This window comes from Dicentrarchus labrax, unplaced genomic scaffold (assembly GCF_905237075.1).
Source record: "Dicentrarchus labrax unplaced genomic scaffold, dlabrax2021, whole genome shotgun sequence".
Classification (NCBI taxonomy): domain Eukaryota; kingdom Metazoa; phylum Chordata; class Actinopteri; family Moronidae; genus Dicentrarchus; species Dicentrarchus labrax.
The window spans coordinates 217,917-230,802 of record NW_026136715.1 but is presented as its reverse complement, the minus strand read 5'-3'; the positions used below and the strand labels follow the sequence as shown (position 1 = coordinate 230,802).

At 41.7% G+C, this 12,886-nt stretch overlaps 1 protein-coding gene across 6 annotated transcripts in view; it reads left to right on the top strand.

Moving 5' to 3' along the window:
• Window positions 1-9,270, top strand: part of cdk16 (cyclin-dependent kinase 16) — a 29,727-nt gene extending 20,457 nt beyond the window's left edge. For 3 of the 6 annotated variants that reach the window (XM_051426700.1, XM_051426698.1, XM_051426699.1), the window contains exons 11-17: window positions 1,916-2,036; window positions 2,681-2,778; window positions 2,878-2,983; window positions 5,198-5,240; window positions 5,520-5,610; window positions 5,703-5,847; window positions 6,503-9,270. In XM_051426700.1, the coding sequence (XP_051282660.1) occupies window positions 1,916-2,036; window positions 2,681-2,778; window positions 2,878-2,983; window positions 5,198-5,240; window positions 5,520-5,610; window positions 5,703-5,836 (593 nt within the window). In that variant the 3' untranslated portion in view covers window positions 5,837-5,847; window positions 6,503-9,270. The other 3 variants (XR_007887855.1, XM_051426701.1, XM_051426702.1) reach the window with 3 other exon arrangements.
• The last annotated feature ends 3,616 nt before the right edge of the window (window positions 9,271-12,886 follow it).

The window sequence follows — 12,886 nt, the reverse complement described above, 5'->3', positions numbered from 1 at the left end:
CTGAAACTCGTCCACAGACCTCTGCAAGTAGAGGTGGAATGAAGACCCCACTGAAGTCAGGACAGCAGAGTCGCTGCACATCTTCTACCATTGGCTCAAAAACATTGTCACATCACACACACAACATACAGTGGATAAAAAAAAGTCTACACACCCCTGTTAAAATGCCAGGTTTTTGTGATGTAAAATGAGACAAAAATGAGACAAAATCATGTCCAAACTTTTTCTACCTTTAATAATGTGAACAATTCAATTGAAAAACAAACTGAAATCGGAAAAATAGAAAATAAAAAACTTACAATAACCTAGTTGCATAAGTGTGCATACCCTTAAACTTACACTTTGTTGAAGCACCTTTTGATTTTATTACAGCACTCAGTATTTTTGGGTAGGAGTCAATTAGCATGGCACATCTTGACTTGGCAAATTTGCCCACTCTTCTTTACAAAAGCACTCTGTCAGAAAGTCAGATTGCGAGGGCATCACCTGGGTACAGCCCTCTTCAGATCACCCCACAGATGTTCAATGGGATTCAGGTCTGGGCTCTGGCTGGGACATTCCATAACGTTGATCTTCTCTGGTGAAATCATGCTTTTGTTGATTTGGATGTATGCTTTGGGTCGTTGTTGTGCTGAAAGGTGAAATTCCTCTTCATCTTCAGCTTTCTAATGGAAGCCTGAAGGTTTTGTGCCAAAATTGACTGATATTTGGAACTGTTCATAATTCCTTCCACCTTGATTAAGGCCCTGGTTCCAGCTGAAGAAAAACAGCCCCAAAGCCTGATGCTGCCACCACCATGCTTCACTGTGGGTATGGTGTTCTTTGGATGATGTGCAGTGTTGTTTTGCGCCAAACATACCTTTTGGAATTATGGCCAAAAAGTTCAACCTTAGTTTCATCACACCATAACACATTTTCCCACATGCTTGTGGGAGACTTCATGTATTTTTTTGCTAAATTTAGCCGGGCTTGGTTGTTTTTCTTTGAAACAAAAGACTTCCGTCTTGCCACCCTACCCCATAGCCCAAACGTATGAAGAATACGGGAGATTGTTGTCACATGTAGTACACAGCTAGTACTTGCCAGAAATTCCTGCAGCTCCTTTAATGTTGCTCTAGGCCTCTTGGAAGCCTCCCTGACCAGTTTTCTTCTCGTCTTTTCATCAATTTTGGGAGGTGTCCAGTTCTTGGTAAGGTCACTGTTGTGCCATATTTCCCCTCACTCTCCACTTGATGATGACTGTCTTCACTGTGTTCCATGGTATATCTAATGCCTTGGAAATTCTTTTGTACTCTTCTCCTAACTGATACCTTTTAACAATGAGATCCCTCTGATGCTTTGGAAGGTCTCTGCGGACCATGGCTTTTGGTCTGAGATGCAACTGAGAAAATGTCAGGAAAGTCCTACTAGAACAGCTGAACTTTATTTGGGATTAATAAAAACCCGAGTCACTTGATGATGGCAGGTGTGTACTGACTACTATTTATTTAACATGAGTTTGAATGTGATTGATCAATTCTGAACACTGCCACATCCCCAGTTATAAGAGGGTGTGCACACTTATGCAACCAGGTTATTGTAAGTTTTTTATTTCTTTATTTTTCCACCTAAAGGATTTCAGTTTGTTTTTCAATTGAATTGTTCACATTATAGGTCACATTAAAGGTAGAAAAAGTTTGGACATGATTTATCTTTGTCTCATTTTTTTACATCACAAAAACCTGGTATTTTAACAGGGGTGTGTAGACTTTTTATATCCACTGTACAAAAAATCAATGTGGTTTACTGGTTTGTCCAATACTTTCAGCTTTCTACTTTTTTCCCATCGAGGACTAATTGTTGCTGTTGAAAGGGTTAGAGTACCAAATTAATGTAATGTAAGCTAATCATATTACTCTGGTGTTGTCTGTTTCAGGTTTGGCTCGAGCAAAGTCAATTCCGACAAAGACGTACTCTAACGAGGTGGTGACACTGTGGTATCGACCACCGGACATCCTGCTGGGCAGCACCGACTACTCCACTCACATTGACATGTGGTCAGTACTGAAATAGTACTCCAGTATACTGTAGTAGTATTCTAGTATACTGTAGTAGTATTCTTGTGTACTGTAGTACTATTCCAGTATACTGTAGTAGTATTCTAGTGTACTGTAGTAGTATTCTAGTGTACTGTAGTACTATTCCAGTATACTGTAGTAGCATTCTAGTATACTGTAGTAGTATTCTAGTGTACTGTAGTACTATTCCAGTATACTGTAGTAGTATTCCAGTATACTGTAGTAGTATTCTAGTGTACTGTAGTACTATTCTAGTGTACTTTAGTAGTATTCTAGTGTACTGTAGTACTATTCTAGTGTACTGTAGTAGTATTCTAGTGTACTGTAGTACTATTCCAGTATACTGTAGTAGCATTCTAGTATACTGTAGTAGTATTCTAGTCTACTGTAGTACTATTCCCGTATACTGCAGTAGTATTCCAGTATACTGTAGTAGTATTCTTGTGTGCTTTAGTACTATTCCAGTATACTGTAGTAGTATTCTAGTGTACTGTGGTAGTATTCCAGTACACTGTAGCAGTACTACTACAATATGTTGACTGTGACATGTCATCAGAACATCAGACCACCTTGTCCATACTCTAATGACCTGTCTTTCTCTCTGTCTGTGTGTCTGTCTGTAGGGGTGTTGGTTGTATCTTCTATGAGATGGCGACAGGTCGACCTCTGTTTCCTGGTTCCACAGTGGAGGAGGAGCTTCACTTCATTTTCAAACTGCTGGGTGAGAACCAATCAGCTTTTATTTATTATTAATTTATGTATTCATAAGAAACTGTATTTTGTGCATACAGAATGCATTAGATGTGTATTTTGTGTGCAGGTACTCCTACAGAGCAAAGCTGGCCTGGGATCAGCTCTAATGATGAGTTTGTGGCGTACAACTATCCTCAGTACAGAGCAGAGAGACTGAGTAATCACACTCCCAGGTACACAGCTGTACTACACACAGGTACACAGCTTTACTACACACCAGTACACAGCTGTACTACACACAGATACACAATGAGCGGCTGTGGCTCAGAGGCAGAGCTGGTCGTCCACTAATCGGAAGGTTGTGGTTTGATCCCCAGCTCGTCCTGGGACATGTCGAGAATCCTTGAGGAAGATACTGAAGCCCGTATTGCTCCTGGTGCTGTGCATCACCGTGTGAATGTGTATGAATGGGTTAGTTTCTGTTCGATGGACACTGAGTGAATGTGTGTGAAAGGGCCAATGTGGCAGGTAGTGTAAAAAAGCGCTTTGAGTGATCGGAAGAGGCCAAGTACAAGTGTGTAGTATAACTGTACTACACACATATACACAACTGGTCTGAGTTACAGTTGAACTTGAACCATACACAGATATCAGTGAGCTACATTGACGGGTGCTGTCCTGACCAAGTAGAGTATTTGGGGTTCAGTGTCTTGCTTAAGGACACTTGGACATGTGGAGAGGAGGAGATGGGAATTGAACTGTCAACCCTGTGATCAGTGTACGACCACCCTGATGGTTTGGGAGAGTTATTTGGGACAGATTTTTTTTCTGTCAGACCACAACATCTGGGAAGCTTTAATCGACATACTGCTTCTGTTTTTGAGAGCAACTAGAATCAGAATCAGAATCCCCTTGCCAGGTATGTACACATATATTGGAGGAATTTGACTCTGGTTTTATGTTACTCTCAATGTTCAAACACAGACTAACAGCATAAATAAACGGAACAAGTTCAACAAAATAGACAAACTAATAACATTTGTTGACAGTAGACAAAAGTGCAATGGATCAGCAGTTGCTGAGGCAGGTTGAGGTTCCTGAGCTGGAACAGGAAGTACATCCTCTGGTGGGCCCTCTTGATGATGGGGTCTGTGTTGTACTCCCACTTAAGGGGTGGCTGTGGCTCAGAGGAAGAGCAGGTCGTCCACTAATTGGAAGGTTGTTGGTTTGATCCCCAGCTCCCACATGTCAAAGTATCCTTGAGCAAATTACTGAACCCCAAATTTGCCATCACTGAGTGAATGTGTGTAAAAGGGTGAATGTGGCATGTAATGTAAAAGCACTTTGAGTGGTCGGAAGACTAGAAAGGCACTATACAAGTACAGGTCCATTTACCATTTACCATTTACCTGGGAGATTGTGAAGGTTTCCACAGCAGAAACAGGGCAGTTGAGTATAGTGATGTGGGACAGAGTTGGGGGGGGGTCATTTCCACAGTTCTGAGGATGTTAAGCTCCAGGTTGTTCTGACCACAACAGAAGGCCAGCTGTTAAACGGTCGATGACTGTTGTGTCGTCTGCGAAGTTCATGAGTTTGACTGACTGGTCTCTCGAGGTGCAGTCATTGGTGTAGAGGGAGAAGAGCAGTGGGGAGAGCACACACCCCTGGGGGGCGCCAGTGCTAATGTGATGTTCCCCAGCCTCACAAGCTGCCTCCTGTCAGTCAGGATGTAGGTAGCTGTTTGATGTTGGAGCAGGGGAGGGGTGTGAATGTGGGCTTATCAAATCTACAGTAAAACACATTCAGCTCGTCAGCCAGTTGCTGGTTCTCCACAGTGTGGGGCGACGGTCTCCTGTAGCTGGTGATGTTCTGCAGGCCTCCACACTGACGCAGGGTTGTTGAGTAGCTCCTCTCTGCTGCTTTGACCTCCTTTATCAGCATGCTTCTGACCTGCTTGTTTAGGATTATGTCCCCACTTCTGTAGGCCTCCTTGGTCTGACGAGGCCGCCTGAGTTTTTCTGTAAACCAGGGTTTGTGGGTGTTGCATGTGCAGAAGGTCGGCACACACATGTCCTCACACAAATGTCAGTGTCAGTGAGTTCATTCAGGTCTGTGGCTGCAGCATCAAAAACAGTCAAAGCAGGCCTGGTTACAGGTTGAGTGATGTCGTTGATTTTTTAAGACAGTCTTATGGAGCTACTTATGATTGTAAAGAGGGAGCAGTATGTCCACATCTAACTGTAAACCCAAACCCTATTCCCTAACCCCCTAATTTTACCAAATGTTATCCCCCACCCACTGTTTGACCTGTTAGTAAAAGTTCTGAAACTGTGAGTTAAAAACCACAGAAACAAACAAACAATAAAACTGTTTAATGTGTGTGTGTGTGTGTGTGTGTGTGTGTGTGTGTGTGTGTGTGCGCGCGCGTGCGTGCGTGCATTGTTCAGGCTCAGCAGCGACGGAGTGGAGCTGTTGTCAAAGTTCCTGCAGGTCAGTAAATACTCACTGTGTTTGTTCAGAATATGAAAACTAGAAATGTGAAGTTGTTCAATATTAAACTACAGTAGCTCTTTATAATAACTAATAATAAAGTTCAATAAGTCTTTACAGAAGGTGACAACATGAACTGTAACCCTGCTGACTTTTTCATGTCATTAACAAACTCTTTATATTCAACCATTTTAATGTTGTTAAACTGAGATCAGGATTAGGACAGGATGTGACATCATTATCATGATATTGTTTATTAATTATGATTTCAAACTTCAGTTTGAAGGGAAGAAGAGGATCTCAGCAGATGACTCCATGAACCATCGTTACTTCAGTAATCTTGGAAACAGAGTGATGACACTTCCTGACAGTAAGTTTTAACATGACCTTTGACCCCTGTTTTCAATCTGTGATGTCATTGTGTGCCATGATGTCACAAAGTCACTGTGATGGTTGTTTCAGCGACATCTATCTTCAGTGTGCCAGAGATACAACTGGAGAAAGAAACAATCAGACCGACAGTCACCCCTGATCCAGGTAACAACCTCCCCCCCGCTCTCACCCGACTCACCTGGGTGATGGGACACAACATCTAGCAGCTGACAAGGTTTTGACAAATTCAATTCAATTCAATTCAATTTTATTTGTATAGCGCCAATTCATAACAGAAGTTATCTCAGGACACTTTTCAAATAGAGCAGGTCTAGACCGAACTCTTTAACATTAATTACAGAGACCCAACAGTACCACCATGAGCAAGCACTTGGCGACAAGGGCAAGGAAAAACTGCCTGTTAAAAGGCAGAAACCTAGGACAGATCCTCCGGCTCTAGGTGGGTGGTCGTCTGTCTCGACCAGTTGGGGTGAGAGAGAGAGAGAGAGAGAGCGAGAGACAGACAGGTGCACAGCAACAACAGTATTAGCAATGGCAATCAAGCAGGACCATGGCAGGAGGCTCCACCAGGATCGACAAGAACCTGCGAGACGAGAAAGCACAAGAACTCCTCATATCATCATATCATATGCAATATTTATTATTTTTATTTATTTATTATTATTTAAATATTGGGTGGAAGTTAAGCAATGACAAAGAAGCAGAGGTCTATTTAGTAGCTGCTGTTGAGCTTTTATAGTTCAGCTCCAGGACAACTGGACAAACTCACGAGTGGAGGAAGACCATGTGATATGACTGAAAGCTGAAGAGTTGAATCTGAAAACAAAGCTGTTTGTCAACTTATAGTTTAAATTGTTTTTTCTGTCTAGCAAACAGTCCAGCCAGGAGGCGGAGTCTGCTCTTCTGACATCACTGGGGAGGTGGAGTTTGCTGCAGCACAAACAAAGGGAATCTGAGAGGAAAGTAAAGTAAAGATGCTGCTGAGGAACACAAAGTAAAAAGAAGAAAGCCTGAAATGAATGTTTATCAAGGGAAGAAGATGGCAGCCTCATGTTTACACAGATGAATGGACGGATGGACAGACAGACAGACAGACAGACAGACGCAATAATGAATCACAGCAGCCATCTGACCAATCAGTTAACAGCATGTTGTTACTAACAGCAACAGATTCAGCTTCTGAACGGATGAATGATTTGAAGCTAGTTGAATTCTGTCTTCCATTTTCACATAAACACATTTTTAAAATACTGAACAGTATCTGGGAAAACCTGGAATACCTGCAATTCTGTGATACAGCTTTGTTGTCATCGGTGATTATGTCAGGCTGATGTTTGTTGAAACAGAAGATTTGTTAAAATTATGAAATTAACTCTTCAATTTGGACTGAAAACACTTGAATTCAAACGTTTCAATTTGAAAGCAGAACACAGAACCATCAGACAGAGTTCATCGTTTTCTGAATAGAAACTGTGACTGAACAGGACAGAGCTGATACACCTATTTTTAACTTGCAGCTCTTCAGAGTTGAAAGGTCTTTATAATCTGTTGTGTACAGTATTACATTGAAAGTACAGTGTTATTTATTAGAACAGCCTGCAGGAGAAGCCATGTTTGTTCCAACAGAAATCAGTTTATTCTTAATTGTGAGACAGGTTTCTGCTGTTCTGCATGTGTGTGTCTACAGTCAGACTGTAATACTGTTTATATATACTTATACTGTAAAGAATACAGTAATATTGTTGATATATACTGTATACATATATTATACTGTAAATTTGCAGTAAACAGCTGTGAGCTGTTTTCTTTCTACGTGCGGTCCATCACAGAGAATTTTATTTGAACAGGAATTAGCAATTCATTTATTGCTTTTATTTATATTGGAGGTCAATGAGTTGGGAATCAGGAGAGGAGGAAGCGATGTCACCAGAGCCTCACTCAGAGCATCACAAACAAAACTTTTCTGTTCACGTTGACATTTTAAGTCAAAGGCAACACACGTTTCTTTCTCAGAGCCCTGAAACAATCCAACGTTTAGCCGACAGTTAGCCCACTGCTAACAGTTATCTGACAGTGTATCAACTATCAGCTGACAATCTGTCAACTGTCAGCCACTGATTGAAAGCCTTGTGAAGAAGGATGAACCCTCACCTGCTCAGACTTCAGGTGTCTGTGGGTGGGGCTTGATTGAGCCCTGGGGCGAGAATTACCTGGGGTGGGGTTTGTATGACGGAGGGGGTTTTGATTGGGTCTTACAGTGGGCGTGGTCTATGTTTAGGGTGGAGCTTTGGACTTTGTTTTGAGATTCTCGCCCCTTCTGATAAAATTTGTCTCTTTGAAAAAGTTTTTTTTAGTATATATTTTTTTCAGGTTTAGGAGCATTAATATTTTTAAAGAAACTGATGTTGTTGAAGTGAATTTTTATTTTTTAGCTTTGAAGAAATGTAAAAATCGAGAAATATTGATCAGAAGACAATAATGATTGATCAGTGTTAATAACGATGTGTTTAACTCAGAGGAATCTGAGTGTTTAATCTTTTGTAAGAATGTCATATATGTACACATTTGTATGTGAGAAGATATAAAAATACAGTGGCCATAAAAAGGATACACCTCCTTTATGTTTTATTAATCATCAGTGGATTCACTTTTTGCTGATCATCAGAAATCTTTAATGTCAAACTCAAACAAATCTGCAATACAAAATAATTTTTAGTGTTAAATATTGTACAGAAACAAGAACATTTCACAATTGTGTGTTTGTTTTTAAATAAATTAGGTTAATGGTAGAGAAAGTTTAACTTGTTTTTAATTTTAATTACATTCACTGATACTGAAAGTGAAAAATCAGTAAAAAGTGAAGGAGTCAACAAAAGAGAAGAACTGGATTGTGGCTGTTCAGTGTTTTTGTGAAGGAAGTAATGTAACAGGGTGTAGTCCAGGATAGCAATGAGTTGATGAATGACTGTTGAATGTAACCACCAACTGTTAATGTGGTTTACATTAATAATGTGTACCGAGTTATTGATTATTACAGATAGATTTTAATTTGAGTGTCGTGTTGTTCCTCAGCTGTTGTTCAAGTGCACAGAAAACAGCATTTAGATCAGATGTCTTTTTAGATATTACAGATCCATCTGGATTTTTTTTTCCAGTACATGAACTGATGTAAAACGATCCAGATCACTCAGTAAACCTGGTCCAGGAGCAGGCTGCTAAGATCAATGTGTATGAAGAAAGCCGTCCACTTGCACTTATGTTTAAGGCACCACCGTTTGAATGTAATGTAATGATGTCTTTGTTTGTAGTCTGTGTCGATCCAGATGCTGTTTTCTCTGCTCCTGTAAATGAACTAATGCTTTGTTTTGGTCGACACCAAAGCTATCTGTAATATACTGCACTGCATGATGGGATTCTTCCAGATAACTTATATGCTGTTTATTCTTTCAATATTCTTCCATCTGCCAAGAAAGCACTGCGACGTATCTGATGCTATAACAGATCTGCATACTTGAAATATCAGTCCAAGTGTGGAAAATAAAGTATATCCTGTTATTGTGTACAATTATGTTTACTACATGTATTCTGGATATATTTACAGTATATAAATACTCATTAAAGTTATTTATTATCAGTGTTTGCTGTTTATGTTTGTGTTTATCAGATGACTTAGAATAACTAAGATATAATTAGGATAGGGTTACGGTATGAAAACCAGCTTGGGAAGGGCCCTATAACTCCTAAGAAATAACTCCCAAATGGAAGATCGTAGAGAGATGAAACCTGTGTTTACCCCCACATTATCGACTATGCCATTTTCATTGGTACCACTCCCAAGTTGCTGTGACTTTGCTTTGAAAAGTTACGTTAGGGTTAGGGGTTAGGGTTGGGGTTGGGTTTGGGGATTCCACCAAGGTGGAGGCCCCAAAATTGCACTCGCCACCCTGCGGATGGCCTGCACTCCGTCTCCATCTTCTCTTATGAGGTTATATGTACTCTTTATATGAGTTACATTTAGACAGGTTCGCCTTTGTTATATGAAGTATAATAGTTATGTTTCTAGGTTTTCAGTTTTGGCTCCTTTAAGTTCCCTCAATGTTTTTTTATTTGTGTCACACGTGTTCTCTTTCTTGTATGTCAGATGGCGGTCGCGACGTTTCTTCCGCTTCTTGGGACTTCTTCAGGCGGCCATGACATACAGGTATTCTTTTTTTCTTTTTTTCCCAGGTAGAGGTAAGTATTCCCTTATGGTGAGGTAAGTATTCCCTTTAGTGGAGGTAAGTATTTAGTTGAGGTAAGTATCCCCTAACAATGAGCCCCTCTGGGGACATGTGGCTCCCTCAGAGGGCCGTGCCAAACTGAATTCAAAATGTCCGCTGCTCCCTTTTATGCTCTGAGCCCCTCCCTTTCTGAAAATCCGTGTTCCTCCTCCATGTGGTGATTTTCTCTAACCGTTTTTTCCATGTCTTTTTCAATAAAAATCCTTTATTTCTGGCTCCAATTCTTTTGCCTTTAACTTATATAGTGTTCATAACTATGATTAACACTTTGTTCACTGGGTATGTGTGCCTCCCTTTAATGGCTACACTTCATCCATGGTATTTAAATGCCTACTTTAGTTAGTGGCTTCATCCATTATATGGGCTTAGAATGTCCTTCACTGAGGTTTAAAGATAAATTAAGGCCAGTATTTTGGAGTCAGGGTAGGGACTAGATTTGAATCAGGCCTGGGATTTGGGGTTAGGGCCTCAAAGGGGGCTTAGTTTGGGTCCAATTGGTTAGGTTTTAGTAGATAACTACTCAGAGTCTCTCCCTATGTTGACCAACGACAACATAGTTTTTTTGGGAGACAGAGGAAGTGCACTGGCCGACGCATGTCAGTCCCCAGACCATCGCCCACCTGCTGTCATGGGCCATATTAGATGAGGAAAGAAGAAGGAAGATGAGAGGAGGAGGGGGTGGGGTAGGGGGAGGGGGAGGGAGTGGGTAAGGAAGCTGTTTAAAGTGTCCAGTGGTCCTGGCAGATCAAACCCAATTTGTAAAATTAAGGAAATTTAATGATAGTGATTTTAATTTAAGATTTTAAGTTTAGGTATTTAAAGTGGGTGATGTTAGGTTTAGAAAAGATCCACCTGGTAAGGTTATAATAAGTATTATGGGGTTTAAGGAGTTTAAATGGTGGTGGTTTTAACTGAGGGACTTAAGTTTAGGCTTTAAAGTGGGTGGTTAGGGTTAGGGTTAGGGTTCAGGGTTAGGGGTTAGGGTTAGGGTTAGGGTTAAGGGTTAGAGGAATAGGGATGAGTGCAACATTAGACATTGGTCTAATGAGCATGTTTCTCCTCACAGGAAGGTTGTAGAGAGTTCAAAGCAGGTTCAATCTGTTCATTTTTTCCTTCCGCTTCTTTGGGTGTCAGTCTCGACTTCCGGTGATAACCGGAAGTGGGCGTAATTCCGGAAATAGAGGTGAAAATCCTTGTATCTCGGCAACCGTAGGTCGTAGAGACTCGGGGACAAGTCCTGCGTGTTCAGAAGGGTCGGATTATGGCAGACGGAGCGCGTTTCCAAGTGTCTGCGACGTTCGGTTCCGGAGTTATTCCCGTTTGAGTGTGTCCATTCATTGCCAATGGGGCGACTGGTTGTTGGAAAATTTCAAAGTGTCAGCCCTAGTATGGGATTTTTCAGAAAGTGTTTAGGAGCACGTTTGGGGCCATTTGGAGTGGATTGGGACAGGTTTGTATGTTGACTGTTTTGGAGTGTCTGAGGTGGTTGGTTGTGTGTAGGCAGGTGTGGGAGTGGTTAGGTTCAGGGTAAGGCTACTGGGAAAGGTGTTATTTGGAGTGATAGACATGTCTGTCATCAGCGTGCCTGCCAGCCAGCCATTTGGAAGCTAGGGTTAGGGTTACCCGATAGGGAATAGGGATGAGTGCAACATTAGACATTGGTCTAATGAGCATGTTTCTCCTCACAGGAAGGTTGTAGAGAGTTCAAAGCAGGTTCAATCTGTTCATTTTTTCCTTCCGCTTCTTTGGGTGTCAGTCTCGACTTCCGGTGATAACCGGAAGTGGGCGTAATTCCGGAAATAGAGGTGAAAATCCTTGTATCTCGGCAACCGTAGGTCGTAGAGACTCGGGGACAAGTCCTGCGTGTTCAGAAGGGTCGGATTATGGCAGACGGAGCGCGTTTCCAAGTGTCTGCGACGTTCGGTTCCGGAGTTATTCCCGTTTGAGTGTGTCCATTCATTGCCAATGGGGCGACTGGTTGTTGGAAAATTTCAAAGTGTCAGCCCTAGTATGGGATTTTTCAGAAAGTGTTTAGGAGCACGTTTGGGGCCATTTGGAGTGGATTGGGACAGGTTTGTATGTTGACTGTTTTGGAGTGTCTGAGGTGGTTGGTTGTGTGTAGGCAGGTGTGGGAGTGGTTAGGTTCAGGGTAAGGCTACTGGGAAAGGTGTTATTTGGAGTGATAGACATGTCTGTCATCAGGGTTAGGGTTAGGTGAGAACTAGGAGCTGGGACCCACCGAAGTGGATCCCAACAGTGCACGGGCCATCATCAGGGACGTCCAGTCCTCCGTCGCCATCTTCCAGGTATGGGTTTGTATAATCTACTATTTAGATCATGTTAGACAGGTTCGCCTTTGTTATATGAAGTATAATGGTTTGGCTCTTGTAATTCCCTCCCTTGTCGGTTAACCAGTGTTTTTCTTCTGCATGTCTATAGGTGGCGCTGGCCGCGACGTTTCGTCCGCTTCTTGGGACTTCCTCAGGCTTAAGGCCACAGCATGCAGGTAAGTATATCCCCTATATGGGTTACAGTGAGGAGAGGTTGCTCCCTCAGAGGTTCGTGCCAAACTGATTTTTGTTCCTGTCTGTTCCTGCCTTTTTATAGGCTCCTCCTGCTCTCCGAACATTCGTGTCCTGTTACTTTTGTCCAAATTCCGTATTCCCATTTATTTATAATTGTTATCGTGTAACCGTATGTCCTCTTTCCTTTATTCTTTCCTTTCCCATCACCCAACTCTCATTCTTTTCCTTTAACCTGTATGTGTTCACATTTTGTGATTCAATATTTCCAGTACTTTTATGCCGTCTAATCGTGCTTAAATGTGGCTATGTGTACTTTAATTCTGGACTTTTTTCCTTTTCCCTTAGGATTTCATGGACTTCGTGGAGCTCCCTCAACACGGAATAAGGTAAGGCTAGGGTTTTGAGGCTGGGATTTTGGGGTTGGGACTTAATTAGGGTTGTAGGACCT